We start from the raw sequence: 24,467 nt of genomic DNA, 5'->3' as shown, positions 1-24,467 counted from the left end.
TCAGAGGTAAAAGATTTTATTATCCCACGGGTTTTTCCTAAGAAGTAAGAGTCCTACCAGACAAAATATACAAAGCATCTTATGTTTTCTTTCTAGACAACTGCATTCTCATCCTATGAAACAGTGACCACATGAGTTCACCTTAAAGAACTGAGGTTTGCCCTTACAGCTGGGGGGTTGCACAGAGTTAGCATATTCAATGACCAGTTAAATCATGCAGAATCAGAAGGAAGGGGAAAAAGGTCTGTATGCTCACCTGAGTGCAGGCTTAGGTTTCTAGAAATGAAGAGAAACGCAGAGCTTAAATTTACCAGTTTGCAGCACTTCCATTAAGTGAACCAATTTTCTGACCCACTTCTTGTCATCTTCTTGGCAATTAAAGGCTGGGGCAAACAGCAAGTTATCACTGGAAAAACACAATGCTAGAGAAGTAAACACCCCTCTGGCAGTGGGAAACCTTCCTTACCAACCTGCATGAAGTGCACGTAATTCTTCATTTTACATCAAGCTTAAAGCAGAATGAAACCAATGTGTCATCCTCTACTACTTAAAACTTCATGTTTATATAAAAAAATAAATTCTCAGCCTCTAAGGATATACTAATTCCTATTGCACTGCATGACCATTCTGAGATCCTGTTTTGTTTTCACATAATTAACTCATAGTATTACTACTTAAAAGTTTAAAGTATATTCACTTTTTTTTTGGTTCTGCTGAGTTAATGATTGTACTTGCATTTACTTTATCCTTCCTCTTCTAAAACAACAAGCTCATTTTAACAGATGGTGAACAAGTCCAGATTTGCTGGAAACCAATTAACAAGAATGTGCCAAGTTGAAACTCACCCCATTCTTTCAAGCCAAAAAACTGCCTGCATTTCAAGAACCTAATTAGTTTTAACTACATTTATGGAAGAGATGGAAGAATATTTAATTACTCTGTAATTCTTCTGTCTGATGATCAATAGAAATGCAGTTTTGTTCACACACTTTTTCTGCAGCATATTGATCAGCTGAATCTAGCCTTGTATCAATATCTGTATTACAATGGTGCCTGCAGATAATGTGATATACAGCTGGATTACAGTAATTACTATCAAAACAGCTTTCATCAGAAGAGTTATACAAGAAGACACACTGTTAAAAAAAAAAAGATTCAAAAAATCTGCTTCTCCACTTGCCAGTAATTCCCAGTTCTGCTGCTGACGCTTCGTATGTGGGCATGGCAGCCCATCCACACACAGATGGGATCTCGACAATGCAGGAAGACAGACCTGTGTGAACACAGCTCACCCTCTCAAGCACACAGAGTTGGCCAGGACAGACGGGGCTCCACCTGCAGCCACAGCCCATAGATGGCACATCAGTGGGGCTTTGGCACTTTGCATCAAAAGATGCACCTCTATTTGCTCAAGCAAAGGGACAGCAGATCTGCCCAGGACCCACAGCAGCTGCAACTGTGTGTTGGAGAAAGGGCTACAGAGCCTTGCACTTCACCCTCTGCTTTGTGGCTGGACAGTGGGGCATGCTGTGTCATTTGTGTCAGTCCCAGCCCTCCTCACTGGCCTTGCTCCTGCCAAACCTGAACACCCTTCAGGACACCTTGCATTGCTCAGTGGGTCACACTCAGTCACGTTCAGGAGGAGATGTGGTGACAGGTGAGTGCAGGAGCCAGTCACAAAAACAACACATAGCAGTGGCTTTCAATGTGTGAAAATCTGGTCTTCGAGGGGACAGCACAGAGCAAGCTGGGACCACCACAGCATGGTTTGGAAAGCTCAGCAGAGCTTTCCAAATTGCTTCTGTAGCGTCACAACTATTCTTTTCCTAAGTGCATCTGGTTACAGATTTTAGGTCATTACATCAGTATCAAAGTGGCAATCCTCCCTGTTCATACACCCCCTGTCCTGGTGCCAAGGCAGCCTCAGAGCACTATTCCAGCCTGAAACTGCTGAGGCAGAAAAAAGTCACCTATTTCCAGTGCTCCTATTTCTCAGCCATCCCTTCTACCCAAATCTGCCCCTAAAAGAGATTCCCATCCTGCGGTGTGCGGAAAAAACTGCATCTACTCCTAGGCTATCTTTGACCACTGTGTAAATTTAAGCCCAGCAAATGTCTCAGGTAGGTAGCAGGGAGAGAAGACCCAGTGGACCCAAGAGGTTAGAGCTGCACAAGCCAAAGGGCAGTATAAAAAGTAGCCAGATTACCATGTCTAAAGAGGGGGCTGAGAGCATGTGTGTGCATGTGTGTGCAAGCAAAGCCACGGAAGGTTACATCTGGAGAGTGGCTTCATGACTTTTGGCAGATAACAGTTTCGACCACAAAAGTGTTTTCAAAGTGACGAATATGATGGCAGTTTCCAGCCTCACGTCGATTGATACCTAGAAGTGATTTAAAGAGAGGAGAGAGGAGATTCAACAGATGATAATCTCTAGGAACTGAAGCAAGGAGGGGAAGGAAAGCAGATGGGATAAAACTGCCGAACACTGAAAGGCAGGAAAAACACAGCCCATATGGAAAGCAACATTATCTGGTCTTAGCAAGAATAACCATGTTCTCTGGGCCATAGTCCTGTATTAAGAGCTGCCATGGGCTGGAAACAGCTGGTTTCAGCTGACAGCATCTCAGTGTTATATCAGAGACCAGAAAGCCTGAAGAAACCAGCAGAAGCCACAGGCTGGTACAGAGCACAGCCCTGAATGCACCGAAGGAGGGTTTAAAATACAGTCACTTCCCCTCTGGCTGTTTATATCCCTGCACACACTGATCCTGCTATGGCCTCAGCCCCTAGGGAAAGCAAGCAGTACTTCCCCATGCCCTTAAACTGCAGAACCTCAACTCTGGGCAGCTCTGCCAGGCAGCTACTCCACTCTTACAGCAAACCCAGTGGTGCCCTGATGACAACCAGGACTGTGCCAGGGCTCCATGAGACCAACAGTCAGTGTTCCAGCAGCTCCTGCACATCAGAGCAGCTCCCGCTGGGAAAGCACCATGAACTACAGCCATGGTGACTTCTGCACCCTGCAGCTTCCCCAGAGATCCAAATCCACACTGACTATAGGTTCATTTTTCAGGTGAGCCTTTACACCAGTATCTGAAAACAAATAAACGCAAGTACTGATATTAAGGAGCTTTTTGCAGCAATATTACCATTTGTATATAAGATCCATATTGCTGATTTCCATAAAATCATTTTAACACAGTCCAATGCTCCCTCTTCATAATGTTTTCCATATTATTAGCAATTAATTAAAGGCAATTTGCAGATCTAACCTGCTCCAAATAGCTGCCATGAAGTGGGAACCTCCATTAGGGAAATTTCCCAAATGGTTCCCAACAGCACCCCTATTACTTCAGCCCCAGGAGTCCACATATAAATGAATTTCTGGCTCCTGCAACCATTCTCCCAGTGTTTCTACCAGGCTGACAGGCAAGAGGAACACAGCAGTCAGCACCACTCACAGCAGCGTCATCCCAGATTTGGGTTTAGACGAACTGGATGAGAAACACTTCAAAAGCTTACACCCACAGAGAGACCCCCCTTCTTGGCATGAAGAGGTCAGCATGGCTAAACCAGCCAAAATATGATTGTGACTGGGGGGAAAAGCTGAGTGAGGAGAAGGCAAGGCTCTCACGTTTCCGCACGCTCCGCCGCTTCAGCCGGTAGGTCTCCTTGCCGCTGCACAGGCGGTAGATGAAGGAGCCGAGCTGCTCCATGTCACTGATGTGCTCGGTGGCAATCATCTCCTCCTGGATGATGTATGTCTGAGGCAGGTACGTCCCTTTCTGAAATGACACAGTTTCCACCAGGATAAAGCACAAACGCTGCCACAATCTCCTCATCAAACACAACTGTTTCGCGCAGAGCGCCAAGGGCAATCAAACTGCAGAAAATTCACTGCTGGAAGGCTCAAACTCCTCTTTACTGGGGCCAGTTAACATGTCTCCCTGTCTGTGCAGTGAACTGTCCAGTGCACAGGGCACATAAAACAGATTAGGTCCAAAAATGGAATGTTCATGTAGGGGATTAAGTCAATGTAGGATCAACCCTGTTATAAACTAACCCAAATTTTAAAGGAGGATGCACAACATTGAAACTCTGAGAGTACAACAAACCCATCTGGAGAGGGATCAAAGCCCAACCAAATTGCCAGGAACTCCACTGAAATGGGCATTTTCCATTTACTTCAAAGGGCAAAACCCAAAACCACCAGCCTTGCTCATATTCCAACATTTCTGCCTCCTCCCTGGTCCATTCAGCACAGCCACAATGATGTCCTGCCCTTCCTGCACACAGGAATAGGGAGAGATGGGCCACAGGCACCACATTTAGAGGGAAAGCGAGTTCTCAGCATACTTCCATTGCCACAGGAACATCTGGGACAGTGACATCTCTGCTGTTGAGATGGAGGCCACTATGAAGACCAGGGTGATGACTGGGGTGCCTGGTGGGGGGGACACAGCAGAAAGCCACAGGGGGATGGAAAAATGGGGTACCTGGGAACACCCCAGGGACAGAGGCCACCTCTTTCAGCACTAGAGACTCCCTGCACACTGATTCCCAGGTTCTCAGGGCATTTGTTGCATCACTGTGGCAACAAACAGTTGCGTTACCAGTGCTGCTTGGGCTGGGGGGCACTTGGGAGCAGACTAGATGGTAAGTAGGCCACGAAGCAAAGACTCACTTCTGGTCCCTTGTGCTTAAGAAAGTCAAAGAAATAAAACAATTGTCAGACCTGAGGCCAATATAAGTATAATCAAGATGAGAAACAAGGAACAGCAGCACCATTTCAAATACAAACTCTTCAGTTTCCACCCCAGGAGGGGTTATTTCCACAGAGAAACTGGAAACACACTATCTGAACTTGGTGTTGTGCTGCTGGGCTGGCACAGCCTAGTGGATCAATAAAGCTGTCCCCTAACACTGCAGGATTAGACTATTAGTGGAAGTTTGTACTACACTAACACAACAGTTCTGCAAGAAATTCAATTATTGATTCTCAGGGGGAGGAGGCAGGAGAGGCCATGCGATACGTGCAGTTACTGGCATGAGCTGTCATGAAACAGCCAGGGCTGGGGTACAGGATTTGCCATATCCATGACCCAGCAAGAGGGCTCAGAGAGACAGACACATGCACACGATCCATTTTCTTCACTGTTTTGGACTGAAATAGCTGTGGCAGGTGAGGTGGGAATCATCACTTCCCCTTGTGCAACAAGGACGATACCTTCAATTCCCTGCCAAGAATTTTAAGAAAGCTAAAGCTCTGAGCATCCTGTGTTCTGCAAAGGGTATGCATCATCCATCATTTAACTGGGTCACCTCCAACTTCCTGCTGCTTCACAGGGGGAGCATCCCTCCATCCTTTTATCTCAGACACTGATCAGGCCTGTTCACTGAACTGTCTCACCTGTACAGAATAAAGCCTGCAAGAAGCAGCAGAGCTGCCATTTACAGGCATAAAATCAGACAGAAGAGGTCTGGGAATGCATACATTAGGGTCTGAGTGAGGTCTGGCACAGCTATTCCCATACACAGCAGGGACTGCAGAGCAGGCACAGGGCATATGGCAGCCACACTGCAGAGGGGCACCCTGGCATGAGGCTGCCCAGGGAGGAAAGGGCAAAGGACAGGCACCAACCCCCTGTGCTGCCCCAGTCTGCTGGAGGAAACTACCTGTATTATTTCTGGACTGAGGTTTGGCCCTAGACACAGGACTGCAGTACTGAGAAGCTCCAAAACTAACGTTTCATCTGAAAGTAGTCTTATTCATTAGGGACTTGACTGGATTCAGAGATGCAGAGAAAGCTTAAGTCTCCAAGTCCAAGGACCAACACAGCTCATCCAGCGCCCAAAGAGGAGCACTTCTGAGCAGCAGGGCAAGTCATAAAGGTCATGAAGGGCCCTGCAGCAGGAGGGAATTCGACCCCTCTGCTAGGCCCCACCTGTGGCCATGAAGATCACAGGCTTACAGGATGATTTAGCTGGGTAGGGACCTGAGGGCTTTATCCCATCTGGTCCTGAAAACCTTCAAGGATTTCAAGGAGGCAGCATAACCTCCCTGGGCAACCTGTTCTACTACTTCACTGTCCTCATGGTGAAAAATGTTTTCTGAGCTCAACACCAACCTAAACACTTTAAAACAATGTCTCTAAGGTGCATGTTAAAACCTCCACAGACAGACTGGATACCTGCCAATATCAATAATCAGGAAGTTATTAAACCCACACCTGCTCTGGGCTCTTCAAGCACATAAGAACATTTTATTTGTTATCCTCTTTTTAAATTCAATGATCATGCATCATTTTCATTGACTGTGAGTTCATATCTGTTATTTTAGGATGTGAGCAGCATTCCCAATCTCTGGGGGGGTTTTCTGTCATCTTGTGTAATCCTGCCTTTTCCATTTCCCTCTGCCCCAGGGGTTGGTCACCTGCCATGGTCAGAAGCTGTGACAGGTTTGGAGTGAGCTGTCGGTAAATGTGTGTTGTACCCCAGCGGGGTTTCCAGCACATTTGCCAGATGGTCACAGTGCATGAAACTGAGGACTGCTAGGAAACAAACTGGGAGTTTGACAAGGACTGGAGATCAGGCATCTCTCCAGGCATAACCGTTTGTCTCTGAGCTTAACCCCTCCGGAGTTCATTACACCACATATAGCAGCAAGTGAGCAAAGGGAATTTAAGAAAGAGTAACAGTTCCATTTGGTTTCTTTCCCTTTCTTTTAAACAGACCCTCACAGAATGGATAAAAGACCCAGGCTCAGGGCCTCGCTTTACCTGCAGGAAGACTGAAACATTTATGTACCTTCTACACTCTGAAAAATCCTGTGCTTTCTTCCTGCTGTTAAGATTAAGGAGTACTCCATTTTAAGACAGCTGCTTTCAGTCACTGCAATGGCAGCATAGGCTTATGAACTGAACAAAACCACTGGTACTAAACCCGCTTAGTGCTGGTTGTGAGCACAACTGCATGAGCCCACATCCGGTGCTTCAGCACAGCAGGGAGAGCAGCACAGAATCCCCCCCAAAAGGGGGGAAAGCTGACGGCCTGTTACTCCCCAAAGGACAGAGAGATCTGCAATTGGCAAACCACAGTGGTAACCATGGCAGGAGTGACAGGAGGAAATTTTTTCTTTTTTTCCCCTTGATTTCTACAATCAGTGAACACCACAGTGAAGGAATCTACAGCTTCTCTGTGTCTCCCTGATCAGGTTGATCACTGTGCCAGTGTTACTGTGCTGTCTGCAAAATCAGTATTTCAGCTAAACGTGCTGAAGCCTTCACTCTATGTGGAGACTCAGTTCTGTCAGGGCCAAGGCTAACTTCCTCAGATACAGCAGTTTTGATTTCCCATGAGCTTCCAGCTGGCACCCACGAGCCAACTCAAGGAAAGCATGCATAACAAGCAGGACTGCAGCTGTACCTTCACGTTTACCAGCAGCTCCCACAGGTTGCGAGGAGGCATCACAATTGTGGTGTTCAGCTCGATGACGTAGCATTTATCCAGCGTTATGTCATGGTAAGCTGTCAGACCCTGCATTCCAAGCACAGAGGTTAAGGAATTGAGCCCTTCGCAACGAAATGTGACTGTGAAAATGAGTGAAAAGAGGGAGTTCAGGGAAGACAGGAAACTGCTTTAAACAAACCTGTCTAAGGACCTTCCTACCAAGCAAGTCAAACAGGTTGGAAAAACACAGAGAGGGCCTTGGGTAGGAGGGCAGCTCATTAATAAGAAAACCATAAACCTATGTGACAACAGTGACAGCACCAGTCCACGACCACAGTGCTGGTGCACCCAGCTCAGCCCCATGCTATGCCCCCAAGAGCTCCTTACTCTCTGGAAATCATGGATGATATCCGCAGGGTCACTCCCTCCAAACTGGGGCACTGGGACATTGATTTGCTCGTAGTTGTCCTCAATGTAAATCTTGACGTCTTCGTGCAGTTCCAGCTGCCCTTTGAACGGCGAGTACAGCGAGTCTTCGTAGAGGACACCGCAGTGGAACACGCTCTCACGGGGCAGCTGTGGGGACAAGACCCAGGCAGGGGTACAACACTGCCACATCCCACACCCAGATACAGCAAACACGGGAAGAAACGCCTCCCTTCTGGGTAAAACACTCCGGGTAAAACAGATGCTTGAAGGTATTCCAAGATCAGTCTTTTTACCAGAAAATGTCCTCGATCAGGACAGTGCAAAACACCCTTGGGACATGACCACGTCTCACTTCATGCTAGCCAGGTCCAAAAGGAATAAAGAACTGCCTCTGGGATTTCACAAGGAGTCATTCAGAAAGGCAAACTGACAGCCTGCAGGCTCTGAAATTTCCTAAACAGATTGTTCGTGTCCCTCCATAGCCATGGCTTCCAGTAACTGCATTTTTCTACAGAAGGCATAAAAGGCTGGTGGGGAGCAGAGCATAATTTCTAAAAGCAGCTGTAGCTTGGATGTGGCAAATGCAGCAAAACAAAGTGGCTTTGCCTCACAGCAAAACAGGAGGTACTGCTCTCTGAGCAACCTGGTCTAGTGAAATGTGTTCCTGCCCTTGACAGTGCAGTTGGAACTAGATGATCTTTAAGGTTCCTTCCAACCCAAACCATTCTATGATTCTCCAGAAGCACAAGGTATGGGCAAGAAAGCTAATGCAGGGTGAGTGATCAAGGCAGAACATGAGGATCACAGGGACAACAGCAGCCATGAGAGACTGAGACATGAAGGCCTTGTTGCCTTGGTCTCCAAAGCCTCTCTGACCATGCCGAATGGGCTTTCCCATTGTGACTGGATAAAAGCTGCCACTTGGTATCCCAGACAGGCAGTTGGGGCGACAGCAGGTGGCCCCAAGCAGACTGGTGGGCGTCCCTCAGAGCTATGCAGCACGGCCCAAGGTGGGTTATTGACTGGGGGATGGACTGAGTGCTGTCTATAACTGGGTTGATAACTTTCCCTGAGTGCCAGAGCTTCTCATAAGGAAGTGGCCACACCAAAAGCCCTCCAATAGGGTGTGATCACAGTGACACAGCAGTGTGTGCCAGGGCAGAGCAGCCCTACAGCTGCCACAGGACTTCCAGATCAGGTATAAATAGGAACAGGCAATAAAGCACTGATGAGTCTTGAGACAAAGACTGCTAATTAATTTGACAGCAAGGAAATTTATGGAGAAAGGAGTATATAAAAAGACTACATTGCTAAGAGGATAGGTGCTGGCTACAGAGATGAAGGCAGCAGCGGTCCTGGGAGAACTCATTCACTAACAGCCACTCCACAGCAGAACAAGGGCTTCAGTGCAAATCAGTGCTTTGGGGTTTCTTGGCTACGCTCTCAGCAAGCCACAGCTCAGCAGTTTCCTCCCTAAAAAGCAGCTCTGCCCTGTCTCATTCCCTCTATTCTGACCCACCACAATGCTGCCAGCCCAGCGTCTCAAGCAAGCCAGGCTTTGCAAAGACCATGGGGTAGAAAAGGTGATGAATTTAATGGAGGTTGAGTGCTCATGTTCTGTACCATTTCCCACTTACTTTTTACTTCTCTGCTTGCTTTATTAATAGCAGCACCTATTTTTGTTACACCTACAGAGTTTTGCGATGCTAAAGCCTACAGAGCCTACTGCAAAAAGCTGTTCCTTTGCCTGTACTCTCCCCTTGCTCTCTCCAGGCTTGCTCTCCTCTCACAACAAGCCATGCTTTCAGGCTGCCTGCCCCTGACAGCAGTGACTAGGTTTAAAAGGTAGAACTGGTAGCATAGTTTTATGGAGTTAAAAAACAAAAGGGGCAAAACAAAGCCAAAAGGGAGGGGAAGAAGAGGATTTTTGAAATCTTTCAGGCTGCCCTTCCTGGCAGTGGGGATGAAGGCGAGCCTGAGCCTACCACTTTAGAAATGTCTTGTCTGTGCAAGACAAAAAAACCCAGCACCACGTCTTCCAAAGGCTGGAGCAGCTCGTCTGATGAGCCAAAAGCCCTTCCCAACTCTCTCCTACCTGGGTGATGAAGAAGTATCTGTACACGTACATCGATGCAAAGACCAGCCCCAGCAGCAGCACGAGGAGGCCCATGGTCAGGTAACACACCCCGCTGAGCGATGACCTCCGGCCCTGCACGGCTGGAGCCGGCTCCTCCTGCCAGGAAAAACCACAGCACTGTCACCTGCTGCTGCAAGGGGGTGGAAAACCAACTGTCTTTAATGCAAAGGCCACACATGGGTTTGTGGCGTGCAATGAAGAAAGGCAGCGTCTGGCAAAACAACTTCACGTCTGGCAACAGCAAAACACTTGTGCATTGTGCCCCCCCACTCCAGGTATATATATCTATATATATATATCTATATATAAACATATCTGTGTGAGAACATACACACATACATGTATATTCTGCTCCCCACTGACTGCTCAGAACAAAGCCAAGCTTTGTTTCAGTGGGCGATAAAGATTAACAAAACAAAAAAAAAAGAAAATCGGGAACTAAGAGTTCCTGGCTACTGAATGTAACAGCATTTATGTATTTATACTCAAAAATTTTTGTTGAAATGCTGCCACTTTTGGCAGAATTTCTCAGTGGAAATTTTTGGGGTGGAAGTTACTGGTCCCGGAGAGGTACCTCCTGGCCCTGCTGGGGTGAGCCGACACAACTAGATGTGCTGATCTCAACTTCATTTTCAAGCACATTCCAGCACACCTTCCAGGAACACGGACAAAACATCAAAATAAAACATATCTGTCCTTTATAGAGTGCAGCCCAATCCATACAGACAGTAGCCAGCTCACCTTGTTACAGCCCTGAAAAAGGAGGGCCTTGCAAAGGCAGGGTTACTTCCTGGGAGACCACTCACCCCAACCTATGATGCTCTTGTTTTTACTACCAAAATAGCCCTTCAAAATGTTAAGCAGGAGGATGTAAGGCCTTTCAGCAGCAGATGAAAGAAGTTGGTTCAGAGATGCCCCAGTTTCCACACAGAAAGCTTCCCTCAGCTGAGCAGGCAGGAAGGGGAGAGAGGCACCAGAGAGGGCTCTTGCAGATTAACTCCCTCTGTGCAGTTCACAGACATGTCTGACTGGAAAGACACTCCCTCCATGGCTAGTCAGAGACTGGTATGAACAGGAGGAACAGTGAACAACAGATTTAACAGTGAGCAACAGTCTCTCTAAGATCCATCACTTCTTAAAGGAAGAGATGTTTCTCCAGGGTACCACGACCAAAACCCTGTGGGTGGTGCAGGTGCTGAAGCCCCAAGGGGAGATGTCCCTGGGTCCCTGCCACCCTCTGGTGGCATCAGACCAGCTCTGCCTAGCAGAGCTGGCAGCAAACACCTTTTTCCTCTTTCCCTATCTTGGAGCAGCCCTTGTGAGAGCAGCAGTTCAGTCCCAGCCTTGGAGGCATCATTCCTGCCCCAAAACCAGGTCACACCAGCACCACTGAGGCTCTCATGGGGACCCTGCCAGGTAGGGATTCCCTCCCTCCCCTGCCTCCATCGAGGCATAAAACAGGGGCAGAGTGAGGATCCTGGAGCCCCTCTGCTACCTGCTACCTGCTCCACTTCCAGCCAGCACGACTTTTTTTTCCCTAGCCACATTCAGACTGGTAACTGCAAAGACCAAATTGCTCTGAGGTAGCTACAACTCCAGCACACCTCCAGAAGAAATTAATCTGTCTTTATTTCTCCTTCATCCCACCCGTTGAAAGACCCACATCACTTCTGCTCACTGCCAGCTCCCTACACTGAAGAACCAATGTAATTAGTTTGCTGCTGCTCCTTCAGCAAATAAAGGGATAAGCAAGCTGAAAAATACCATATTTTAAGTTTACTTCCAATCTTTCCCTTTCTCTCCTTCTGTAGACAAGGGGCAGCAACTGTGTCAAGCCACAAAGAACAGAATAAAAGAAACAAAAAATCACATTACTAGAGGAAGTTTAAAGGCTCTCTGACATGAACTGCTAGGACACAAAAGTCATGCTAGATGTCAAGTGTTTCACAAAAACAGCTCTCCTAGACACTTGTCATCAGAGAAAGAGTGCAGACAGTGGGGGTGAAGAGGAATGAGATCTCCTGCTACTGACACTGAAGCAAGGCTGAGAAAATGTTTAATGTCTGCAAGTGAACCATATCCAAAAGGTGCCAGGTTGTTGTGATCACTGGCTCACTGCTCCCTTCCTCAGTGAGCTGCAAGTGCTAACTCCATGGAGGGCTTGGAGAGAAGGTTCGTGAGGGCACGGCAACTCAAAGGGGAAAAAAATACTCCCACTAAAAGGAAAAGCTGTGTTTGAAGAATGGTAGGGAGGGGGAGAATAAGCCTTCCATGATTTACTATTTGCTAGAGCAGCTCTTTGCACAACCAAAGTCACAGAGACATCCCTTTTCTCACTGCCAAAGGAGATGAGTTCTGCTCCATACAAAACATTTCTGGCTTTAGGAAAAATGCCCGAGCTTTGCGTTTTGGGAGAAGGTGGAAGAAGCAAAGCAGAGCTTTGCCCTGGGAGAAGTTACTAAACACTTGGGGGAAAAAAATCTCAAACAAAAATTCAAATTCTGAGGCAGGAAAGAAAAAAATCAACAGCAAGCATTCTGATGGAGCAGAAATTAAGGCAGTGAGGTTAAAAATATTGCCAGCCAGGCCAAGAGGAACAGTTAACCACAGTCCTGCAAAATACTGCACAAAAATCATCTGGAAAACCCTCACTAAAGTATGCATCTCTATCCCCCAGCCCAGCAGATGAAAAGGCCACCAGCCTTTGTCAATACAAGTAAATTACAATTTAAAAGCAGCTATGTTAGTCTGTGCCTCTGCTCCAGGCTGGAGGCGTTCTCAGTGCTGACAGCCAGCGCACAACCTGCTTTAACAGCACTTCACCCAGGATAACAAATCTCCACCAGGCTGGAAAAATCCAAGAAGCTTCTTCCACAGGCTGCTGCCCTACTCATGCCACAACGCACCTGCTTCCCATGGGATCGCTGCTCCCTGCAGTGGAAATGTGGGTATTTTACAAAACATCACAGCTGATTTCCATCAGTTTTTGCTGTAGGAATGCCTGGCATCCCAGCAAGGGAGCAGTTTTTTTCCCCTAAGCCAACCTTATCATAAAGAGAAGCAGGTGGTCCCAGCAGCAAGCTGCAGGAACGTCATCTCTGGCAGAAAGACCCCCAGGACTAGCCAGCAAACCAAACCGTGCACCGCAGTCGTGCCACACGGCAGACTTGGAGGATCTGGCAGCAGTGACAGACTCCATGAATTCTGGTGGTGGGGGAAAACAGTCAGATTCGGAGCAGGGTTTTCCTGAAGAGCAGATCAAAATACTAACACACAGAAATGCTGTATGTTCACCAGACGTTTAACAACATTCCAGAATAGTTCATTAACCAGACACACTGCTTGCAACAAACTATTCTACTAATTTTCTGCCTTCATCAAGCCTGGGGTTTTTTTGGCCAAGAGGAATGGGAAAGGTTGAGGTCAGAACCATCCCTGGGCAGAGGTAGGGACAAGTATTTCAGTTGGGCAAATGGGCTTCCCTCTTTTCATAGTTTTAAACACAACATTGCAACAGATGAGCATTTTTTACACAAAAATCAACATTAGGTCCTCCCTCCCCTCTCTGGGCTGTGCAGAAGACAAACATTCATTTGTTTCTCCATGAATGAGCAGCTGGAAAAGCAACAGCAGTGGCACAATGTCCACAGACCTGACACTAGAGATGTGTACATGGGGAGGATGCACAGCTCTGCAGTAACCCACTCGTCACTTCAGGGAAGGAAAATGCTGCCACTCCATACAATGATCCTTTCTCTGCTCCCTTTTTCTTAGCACCACCACATGCTTCACTGATGGCACAGGCAGTGGAAGCTGCCACTTTGCTGACCCTAAAGAAAGGGCTGGGCCAGCTCCCTTTCCAGTGGAGAAACTGGAAGAGGCAGAGGGCAGAGCACCTTCCTCTGTGCAACCAGCTCGCTCTTCCTCCACATAGGCAATGGGGGAAAGCACCCACCTCTCAAGGATGTGGGTCCACATCTTGTTTTTTTGCCACGCATTGTCCTGCTAATACTTCATCCCACTGGGAAGAGACAGAGGCAGCTGCACACAGATGCCTGAGCAACCAGACACGCCGACTTGGCTCCAGTTTGCAGGCATGATTGCGTTCAGACACTCAACTCCATGCCTGGCAGCAGACAGGATACTGGAGTATAAAAAGGAATTCCTTCCCCTGGATAAAACAGGCTCTTCACCACGACTCAGTGCCCTGCTGGCTTGCAGGGACAGAGCACAGGTAGCAGATACCCAGATGGCAGAGGATGGAGTGATGATACAGACCATTTGGTAGAAAAGGCTTGAAAGTAGCCTGAGGGGAGAAAAAGTACTAATTCAGTCTTTGTGGATTTTCTTCAGAATTTCAGGTCTTTCTCAGGACATGATGAAAATGTCCAGTGTCCTGTCACCCCTATTTGGCACTGAATCACTGTGGAACATCTCTCCTACAAGGGGATGGGGGACAGAAGCCTGGCTGTGCTGTACAGGCACAATGTCTGGTCCAAGGTAAGGAAATCAAGTTCAAAGGGCCCAGTGAGTCAGAGAAGGGAAACCACCAACAGCTGCCAGGCACTGCTGAGGGCACCTCCTGCCCAGCAAACCCTCCTGGCCTCATGGCACCGAGCCTTTGGACACACACCGCCAGCAGGAGCTGGTGGCAAGAACCATACCCGGGAAGGTGTGGCCTTTGATATTTGTTATTTGTACAGCAGAAGGTTGTAAAAATAGAAATGTCACTCTATTGCTCCTTTATCACCCTTGCTGAAGAAAACAGAAGTGAGAAAATTAGAGGTGTCATGTCATGCCTTGATGCCTCCCAAGTCACACCCCACCCCAGCAGAGATGGGCTCAGCTCTTGGCCTTTTTCTGCTTCTTCAGCTTTGGAAACAGCTCCGAGTCCTCCACACACCATTTTTCCCGCATTTCTGAAAAACACAGGTTTGAAATCTTTCATTTTAGGTGTCGCAGGGCCTGACAAACAGGGACAAGTGCCTTAAATATACACCCCCAACACGAAAAGAAGCATGGGGTGACTAAAAATAGTAGATGTGATTTTGATGACTGACAAATGAGGAGAGAAAGGTGATGCAGAGCAATGCGATGCAAAGGGATGTGGTTTGGAGAGGATGCTCTCTGAAAGGCAGCAAAGTATGTCATCCCTCTCTGGGACGTTGCTGGTTTCAAGGAAGCAGCAGCCTGAGCTCTCAATGTTAGATGTACTGACATAACTACAGACACTGCCATGGCTCCCTCAAAGGATGCAGGCTCAAAACTCGAGATACTCACATCAGAAAATCTAACTTAACGTGCTGTTTTTCTCATTTCTGGTAACCAAAGGCCAATATGGACTCTGGTAAAAGAAAAAAATCAGTTCAAGGTCTGTAACTCCAGCACATTAAGTCCCATATTCACAGCAAAATCAGTTACTGCTTCACAAAATGTAAGGACTTGCAATAATGGCACCTCCACTGACTTCAAGTGGAAAAACCCCACAGTCAACTGCAGTGCTGCCACAGTTGGCATAAGCTGGAATGCACTGACCTCTCCTTCCATGTGCTGGCTTGGCTTGGAGTGTCACCTCTTGGGAAAGCAACTCCTGTCTCTGCACCAACACAGACTGCTCTTCCTCCACACAAAGCAAAGCCTTCTCATCCACCTACTCCACAGGCAGCATCCCTACTACCTGCAGGTGCTTACTGCCACTACTCTGCTCCATAAAAAGCACTGGAGACTTGGTGGGATAAATCGTAGGGTAAAGAAATCCAGAAAGAACTACTCCCATACTTAGGAGTTCAGACACATGGGGGCTCAGTGGTGAAGAGTCCTTAGGGATGGCAAGAACAATCTGGGATGGCCAGCCAGGGTTCCAGACTGGAGCCCTTGCCAAGCGATCACTCTGGAGATGGAATGTGAGGGACTACACACAGGGAAAAGGCAGACAAAGGACGAGATGAGGGAAATGAATAGAGAGAGAGAAAGCATGACAGCAAAGGCAGTTCATCCTGGCATCCACCAAAGCACCTCCAACACTCCAAAAAAGGTTCTTTTGCCAGATGAACAAAAAGTGAGTCCTGTCCTCAAGAGTAGCTATGCTTGGAGAGAGGAGAGGGAGCAAAATGAGGAGAAATACCAGGTGACACCAAGAAGGAAGGAGTGCCTGTGCCAATGCCCTGACAGAGCCACAGGGGTCAATGCTCTGCACTAGCAAAGAGAGGCCTCTGAAGGATCCCATACCTGGAAGAAAGAGTCCTTCCAGGTTGAAGAGCATTTCTGGTGCTCTAGGTCAGAAAAGGAAACAACGTGTTCATGCATGGACAGAGAGAAATACACACACACACACACACACACATATATATATGGCACACAGTTTCCAAGGCAACCAAAGTCCCTGCATACAGTATTTGAGCAGTGCCTGTGCAGGCCTTCCACGGAGAATACAACTCATGGCTTTTGGACTCAAAAGATGCCTGGAAGCAAAAAAAACCTAAACCAAACCTGTAATTAAGAGACTATCACAGCCAAAGGCAAAAAGGTTGCAATAAATGAATCTAATCACACCCTTAAATGACACCGTAGCACATGACTACCAACAAAGCCACCTGCCTCAGGAGTCACTTTGCAGCACTGGAAATTAAAATATCAAAACCAACCACTGGCTAATTAAACCCCCCAGTTTTGTTGCTATATGACAAAGACAGCAGGGTGTTAAAAACGCAGCCTAGCATGTGGGACCTAAGCACTCAGCAATCATATTTTCCTTCTCCCTCATCAGCAAGAGAGATATAAATGCCCCTCTCTTCTCCTTTTTCCATCCCTTTCTGGAACTAAGGGGCTCCTCCTCCCTTTTTGCACAGGGGTGAGGAATTCATTTCCATACTTTTTTTTATTTTTTTTATTTTTTTGGCAGAGGCACAACAACTTCCAGTTGGAATGATTCCAGCCTCCCTCTCCTCCTTCCCAGGAGTAAAGCCATATAGACCATTCGCAGAGCCAACAAAGCCCCTTGTGAAAATAAGGCTATTCTTACCAGGCACATGGCTAAAGCCCTGAGTGTCACACTGAACAGACAGGCAGGCAGAGAGAAAATAAACAGCTGTTATGAAGTGGCAAATAAACATCCCAACCTGGGCATTTAACAGCCTGACTGCCAAAATACAGAGTCTGATAAACACGGCCTGATTTCCAGAAATCCAGTACCACTCACTGTGACAATTGGGAAAATCAGTCCCTGCCACAGAACAGCTCCAACACCACAGCTAAAGGCTCTGGAGCACCTGGGAAGAGGGAAGGAGCAAGCACAGCCATGTGAAGGTCAGGGTTGTTTGGGGGTTTTTTTGCACCCCTGAAGTGGAAGGTGACATTAAAATAACAGGAATTTTCTCTAGGAGAAGAATGGAGGTTAAGCTTTGGCACTGAGTCTCAAAACCATTCAAGACAAAAGGCAGCTCAAGCAAGAGTGAAGCAGAGTGGCTGCTCTGGGAACAGGGGAAGCTCTTAAATGGAGGCTGGCGAAGTTAAAGAGAGACTGGATTCAAAGGTAAAGACATATTCAGGTGGGCACATACCTGCCTCCTTAAAAGACCTTTTAAAAATGCCAAAAATATTGAGGAACACTGAGGTAAGGAAATGCCAACAGTTTTCAGGTTTTTTCCTGGTGCAGCTAAGTCTTCCTTCTCCTCCCAGGTGAAGGGCAGAGAAGCTGCTACGAAAACCAGTCTTGCTTCCCCCTTCATGTGAGGCCTGGGAAGAAGCAGCCCCACTAAAGGGACGAGCTGTCCCATGGCATGACAGTGGGACATACTACCCATTTTCCCAGACTAAAACTGCAAAATTGCTTCAACATTAAACAAACCCACGTTCCAACCTGTAAATGCCAGCCAGGGAGCCCTGGGCACAAGCCAAGAGAGCTGGAGGCTGATTTTGCAAGATATGCAAAGGACTGGGTGCTGTCTCAATGCATTTGAAAGCAGAAAACGTGACAAGGAAAAGACACATCAAAAGATTTCATACGATTTCACCTGCAGTTTTTCAATATTAGTAATGGCTTTGGATGAAGCACCAGAGCAGAGCAAGAGCTGGGCACAGGACTCCCTTGAACACCACCACTGTGCTCTAACCACTGCTTCCCCCAAGGAGCTCCATGTCTGGAAGGTTTTGGGGTGCAAAAAAAATTACAGCACCCACTTCTGAGCTTCTACAGTCAGGCAGGCAGAGATGGTCAAATTAGCCACGGTGGGTCCTACCAAGAGCAAGCCAAGTACTGCTGATGTGGCTGTGGCCAGTTAAGTCATCACTGTCCCACCGCACTCTTCCTCTAGGCGTGACTGATTCCCAAAATGCTGTTAGAAAGAAGGGCACAGCCATGCCCAAGACGCTTATGAGCTGGAACAGCCAAGGTATTGCCTTCTACTGGTTCTTCAGACAAGAGAGGGAATCACAGTTGCAACTCTGTACTGTTCACTCTGAGCAGAGGGATCAGAGTCCAGAGTTTCCTGGAGTGCAAGCTGAATCATCTTAACAAGGAATCACATTTCAGGTTACAGCATTTGCCTCTTCCCTGAAAATCAGGACTTATACAGTGTCACACCATAAAATGAAGTCGCTGCTCCCTTTCAGAACACTGACAGTGATTATCTCTCCCAGCAACAGTGTAGGAAAACTCTGACAGTCAATCCTACGCTTAAAAATTCACCACAAAGAAATGGTGTCTAGTTGAACAACAGCAAGAGAGAGGAGGCAAATTTACCCTTCTCTTTGTTGTTCAAACTGACTTCAAAGGTAGGGCATCAAGTGCAGAGAGATGAGTTAAAAAACCCAACACCCTCACATTGTCCTCCTTCAAATGGCAACACTGGCATTAAAAAACCCAAAACATGCCTAGGCTCCCACACACCACTTGGGAAGAAAACACCTGTCCAGAAGTGAAAATGCCCATTCCATCTCCTGTAAATCTGTTAATGAGCAAAGATTTGGTAGCACAAACACCTCATCCTCCCTAGATACTCCATCTCTCCAGACCTGGTCAGAGTGCTAAGCTGCTGTGAGCAGCCTCACACACCTGCCAGGCCACCTCTTCCCAGACAGCCAGCGAGCAGCAAGGTGCAACAACAGGGTGAAACCAGAACTGTCTTATCACTGCACAGCACAGGGCTCCTGCCAGTTGAGCATGGCAGGCTCCTTCCTACAGATGGGACACGTGCAGTGTATGCAGCAAAGCTTACGTCTTGTACTTGCTTTTGGCTCATCGGTACCCTTTGGAAGGCTGCTTTTTAAAGGTATTTCTTGGTTTTCTGTGTTTTGTCAAAACAAAAAAAACAATGTTGGGCCAAAAGCGGGTAAACACAACAAGTTCTTCCCATGTAAAGAGCACCTCCATGCAAAGCTGCACTGGCTTTGGCTCTCCCCCAGCTTTGGAAGAACACTCACCTCTAGACAGACATTACAAGTTTCTCCGTCTCCAGTTCTTCAGTCTACATCTTTCTGGTGAAAGACAGCTCCATGTTTCAAAATTCAACTGCATTTATAACATTTCTGCTTGGAATAGACATTCTCTGTCCCAATCCCTCTGCCAGTTTTAGCCAGATCCTTTGTCATGCTCAGCTGGAATATCAAATATTCATGTCCAGAGTCTGTTAAGATACTCAAGTCTAGTATTTCATTACAGCAGATCCTGTAAGGTCCAGAGACATTTTTTTTTTCCTTTTCCCTCTGCTTCCAAGGCATCCCCAAACCATAGAGAACCAAGAACCAATGACAATGCTTCTTTTTAAGCTGACGACTCCATAAAGGACACAAAAAGAAGTCATCGCTTCAGCCCACATGGATACAGGAAGGTTGGGCAAAGGCCAGGAATACCTTATGTTACAGGAGGCTGCTTCTTCAAATTAGGATCTGCCATATTCAGACTCCTAAATCAAGCCCTTATCATTGTGAGAACACCCACAGCTCAAGCACATCAAGCCTGGACTCAAGCCTGCAAACATGTCAATGAGCTTAATCCATCCACATCGCTGCCAGCTGGTTTTTCTCCTTCTCTCTGAATTTACAGCTTGCTTTGTGAAAATCCCCATTTAAAAGACTTTTTCTCACATCCCCTTCCCTTGCCATGTGTCTTCCACCTCACAGCATCCTGCAAGAAAGTCGCTCACAAAACCCAGCACTGTATTGGCACGACAGCTTCCACGAGCTGGTGTGACTCTGCTTCACGTGCCCAGCAAGAGCCACTGCTCCCCCACCTGCCACTTGGGCTGGAATCCAGCTCTGGAGCATCACTGTTCAAGATGCACTGGTACCCTTGGGAAGGCCAGCAGTGGCACTGCTGCCACCATGAAGCACTCATCCTCCTGGGCTTGCTCAGGCAGGTGCAAACCAGTCCCAGCTCACTGTGCTCGCCAGAGCATTAGGAAAGGCAGGGACACAGCAACAGCCCCAGCATCAAGGCACCCTATCTCTGCTAAGAGCTCCACATCCACAGCAGACCTGCTCCCTGCTGGGGAGTTTCGCAGTGGCAGTCACAGCAGAGAGATGTTCCTGGGCACCAGAGGGAAAATGCTCCCCGTGAATTTCAGGGCTTTCTGCTGCTATTTGTACTAAACAGGGCAACCTCACTCAGTGTGGGAGCTGCTGCTGCAGCCCTGGGCTGGCAGCAAAGAGGAGGCTGGGGCAGCTCAGCCGTCAGCCCCCCAAGGGAGGGTGGCCCTGCAGCCAGGAGGCTGAGACACCCACCAGACAGTCAACCTGAGGTGCAGCCTACAAAGAGACCACACAGAGAGACAGAAGGGTTGGATGGATCCAGTGCCAGGCAGCAAGAAGATCCTTGTGGGAAACTTTTCCATACAACCAGGAAGGGTGTGATCCAAAGACCACTGAGTCTTGTCAAGTCTTTGGGAATGTGTGGATGGGATGAAAGGCACAAAACCAAAGCCTGGTATTACTGCAACCAACCAAGAGCAGAACATCAGCCGCACCCAGCAGACACCACTGTGTGCCTATGAGCCACTGCCAAGGTGTTTCCAGCAGGCTTGCCAGGCCTGTGGGTACAGAAAGAGCTCTCCCAGTCTCCTGCTTCGTCTGTAAAGCCCTTCTCTCCCAGCAGCCAGACCTGAGCCACGGGCTGAGCAGACACTGTCCTGCCCTCGACGTCCATCCTGCTGCAAAGCTGGAGACAAACGCGGCTGTGCTGTCTCAGCACAGCCCTTCCCAGAGGCAGGACAACAGGTTTTGCTCTCTACTTTCCCTCCCCAAAGGTTTCTGGATCACACAGATTCCCACTGACTGAACCATCCCGGTGCTGCAGCGTTAGATAAGGTCGGATCCACCCTGGGCCAGCAGCACAGAGCGCTGGGCAGAGCCTGCAGATCCCTCTGCTGAGCACCCAGTGAGAGGGATGAGAGGTGCCTCCTCCCTCCAACACTTATCATTTACACCTGGTGAAGCAGCAGATTTTAATGAAATCCCTTCTCCTCTGGCTCTTGCACTGTCTCTGCTGAATAACTTGCTAGTGCTAGAGGGGTTCACAAGAAATCAGCCAAAAAAAAAAAACCAAACCCAACCCAAATTCTGACTGGAGAGGCTCCAGCCATCAGTTTTACTTGGTTCCTGTGGATTTCAACATCCATCACAATTGCTAGGACCATACTTCCAAGAGCAGTTAAAGACACAGGGTATGTATTTATTTCCATTTCAGATTGTAAATCTGGAGTTCAATTAAAACTCACTGAATACTACTTTGCATCTGAAAAAACAATTTTCCAATGAACACAACAAGTTATTTTACTGGCTACATAACCTCAAACTGCCTTCTGCTCAAGGCTGCTACATCCCTGCAGCTCTACTAATAGTAACAAGAAGACTGTTTCTTTTATAAGCCCTTAAAATGTTGCAACAGCTTCAAAATTATGTAGATTTTTATGACAAGAGCTTAAATTTTATATTCTTTGCAATTCAAACTGAGCTGCACAGGGGAGAAACAAGGCTCAGCACATACAAGCCTGCTGTCAGGACTCCTCACCTACTAGTTTTCAGGACACATTAGCATCACAGACATCTTCCTGCTGCTGCATCTTTGCATTCACGGAGCACTTGCCAAAATTCACGGGCTGTGGAAGCTGCCCCCGAATCATTTCCCAGCTCTGGCTCCTATCACTGGGATTGAAGTTAAGAAGAAAGGAATTCAGAGCATCTTGCTTGCATGTCACCAATGCCATTTTGCTGCAAGGCAGCTAGAGACACACACAGACAGAATTTATTGGCAGCACGAGGGCGAGCATGGCAAGAAAGCCTGGCTATGGAAAACCCAACCCCACAAGTTTGGTGTTTAATAAACATCCCCTCAGTCCAGCTAAGTACAAACTACACCAAAGAATCCAGTGTCATAACCTGAAAAACGGCATCAGGAAAAGGCCACCTGATGTCAGGGGATGTGCTGCTCCCTGGACACACTCATGCTGCACTGACTTACTGCAAACCACTCCTGCCCTTATTTCATGGGCCTTATGTTGATGTTCATACATGTCTGCTGGAATTAAGAGACTGCTGAAGAGTCTTTGTTCTAAATCCATGTTTTTAAGTTCTTTTGTAGCTCATGTGAGCTTAAAAGAACACCACCATGACTCCCAGGAGTCAGAGAAAGGCCCAAGGCAACAAAAAGAATCCAAAATTCGTGATTTGCTATGTAAGCCAATTTCATTCATCTGGCAGGACCTGAATCAGAATAATTTTGATTGTTGGGATCTGGCAGCACTAATGATAGAAATAAGCTTCTGTTCCTTTTATTTTATTTTATTCCTTTTTAAACTCCTTTTCTCACAGTGCTCATGAGAAGAAGACAAATCCTGCCTGAACTCATGCAGGATCAGCAGAAGAACTGAGCTCCCAGCTGCAGAAATGGTTTAATGGCAGAATGAGCTGGAAGTCCAGTGTGACAGTCAACTTCCAGGGCTGGACATCAAAGGCAGGAATAAACCTTGGTTTATAATTAGGCAACATAAAGTCAGGAAATCACTAGGAGACCACAGCTGGCCACATTCCCCCATTACGGGTCTCTATACAGCTCCTATGTGCTAGATTAATAGATGCAATGACGGGCTGAGCACATTCAGACCCTGACAGCACAGCCAGAGCTGTGAGCACATCTGTGCGTGACATGAGAGATCATAAGGATGTGATTCCCTGAACTCTCTGTAGAACTGAGCAGTCTCCAGAAACCCCTGCTGAAGAGCAGCTCTCCTGGACTGGTAATTCCCACTCACTCAAGAGAGGCATATGAGGAGAGACACTCTGCACTGCTGCAGGAACAGAGCAGAACTGCAGCTCCCCCATCATTTTTTGAGTCAGGGAGATGGTAGGGTTCAATAAATGATCAAACTGCACACACATCCTGAGGCATTTATGAGGAATACAGAAACACCATTTAAGTCTCCTCCTCTGAAATGGAAGCACCATAACAAGGCAGACTTTATGCTGTGGGTCAGGCCTGTCTCAGGACAACACCCTTCACACTGCGCAGTGTGGTATTTACCCGTGGGTCCACATTGGCAGCAGAGCTGCCAAGCTGGGGGTTCTCTGCCACAAGAGACTCCAGAAACAGTCAACTCCCAGCCAAACATAACAGTGCCCATTTCACCTTCCAGTCTTCGAGGGGCACTGGCTGTACCACCCCTGGCATGTGTCCAGCCCTGCCCAACAGCACCTGCCCATGACTCACAGTCTGGACGGGACTCACACAACTCCACCCCAAGGCCCCAGCCATGCTCTGCACCTGCAAGGGATGCCCAGCACCTTCATTCCCCTTGAGCCTGTCAGGATCCCAGCCTCCACAGGCATGAGTGCTTGTTTCCCTCTGTCATCCACCACCTGAAGCCAGCAGAGCAGCTCAACATCACCATGTCAACTCCCATCTGTAAAGCATCTAGGGGGCTGTGTGCGCTCTTAGTCCCTTGCTTCTCATCATCCTCCAGCACCATCCACTTTGCCCCTCTTGCCTCTTCTCCATGCCAACCCTAAGCCACCCACGCATGACCAATCCCAAACATAATTCCTCGAGGCCAAACCACCCAGTGGGATGAGTTCGGATGCCACTGTCCGCACCGACCATTCCCTCCGGCGCCCAAGGATGGCAGCGGCGCCGCTGCCCTGCCCCATCCGCTCCCCACTTCTCCAAACTCCGTCTGCCCACGAACCCCCCCCCTTGGATCGCTCACTCGTCTCGGTGCCTCTCCGCACCAGCCCCACACACGCCGCCGCTTCCCCCCGCCCCGCCCCACTCACGGCACTCGGGGGCAGCAGCACCGCGCCCGCCGCCCCATCGCCCCCCGCCGCCTTCTCCTTCTCCTTGTCCGGCTTGAGCGCCGCCGGCGGCTGCTGGACGCCGATCTTCACCATGGCCCCGCTCCGCCGCCGCCCGCGCCGCCGCCGCTGCCCCGGCCCGGCCCCGCCCCGGGGAGGAGCCGCGCCCGCG

At 48.1% G+C, this 24,467-nt stretch overlaps 1 protein-coding gene across 1 annotated transcript; it reads right to left on the bottom strand.

Moving 5' to 3' along the window:
• Nucleotides 1-24,426, bottom strand: ITM2C (integral membrane protein 2C). The gene is made up of 6 exons (XM_064666611.1): nucleotides 24,278-24,426; nucleotides 9,974-10,111; nucleotides 7,837-8,025; nucleotides 7,426-7,536; nucleotides 3,635-3,785; nucleotides 1-2,380 (listed from the first exon to the last, which is right to left on the bottom strand). The coding sequence occupies exons 1-6, from the start codon at nucleotides 24,389-24,391 to the stop codon at nucleotides 2,289-2,291; spliced, it is 795 nt and encodes a 264-aa protein (XP_064522681.1). The 5' UTR covers nucleotides 24,392-24,426; the 3' UTR covers nucleotides 1-2,288.
• Between the last annotated feature and the right edge of the window lie 41 nt (nucleotides 24,427-24,467).

This window comes from Pseudopipra pipra, chromosome 10 (genome assembly GCF_036250125.1).
Source record: "Pseudopipra pipra isolate bDixPip1 chromosome 10, bDixPip1.hap1, whole genome shotgun sequence".
NCBI lineage: Eukaryota > Metazoa > Chordata > Aves > Passeriformes > Pipridae > Pseudopipra > Pseudopipra pipra.
The sequence above is the reverse complement of the archived record's forward strand: the minus strand, read 5'-3'. Positions and strand labels throughout refer to the sequence as shown.

Coding starts and splice junctions, on each gene's coding strand:
- ITM2C (XM_064666611.1), bottom strand. CDS start 24,391: ATGGTGAAGATCGGCGTCCAGCAGCCGCCGGCGGCGCTCAAGCCGGAC. Junction 10,112..24,277: donor TGCTGCTGCCCCCGAGTGCC/GTGAGTGGGGCG, acceptor TTTTCCTGGCAG/GAGGAGCCGGCTCCAGCCGT. Junction 8,026..9,973: donor GATACTTCTTCATCACCCAG/GTAGGAGAGAGT, acceptor TTGTCCCCACAG/CTGCCCCGTGAGAGCGTGTT.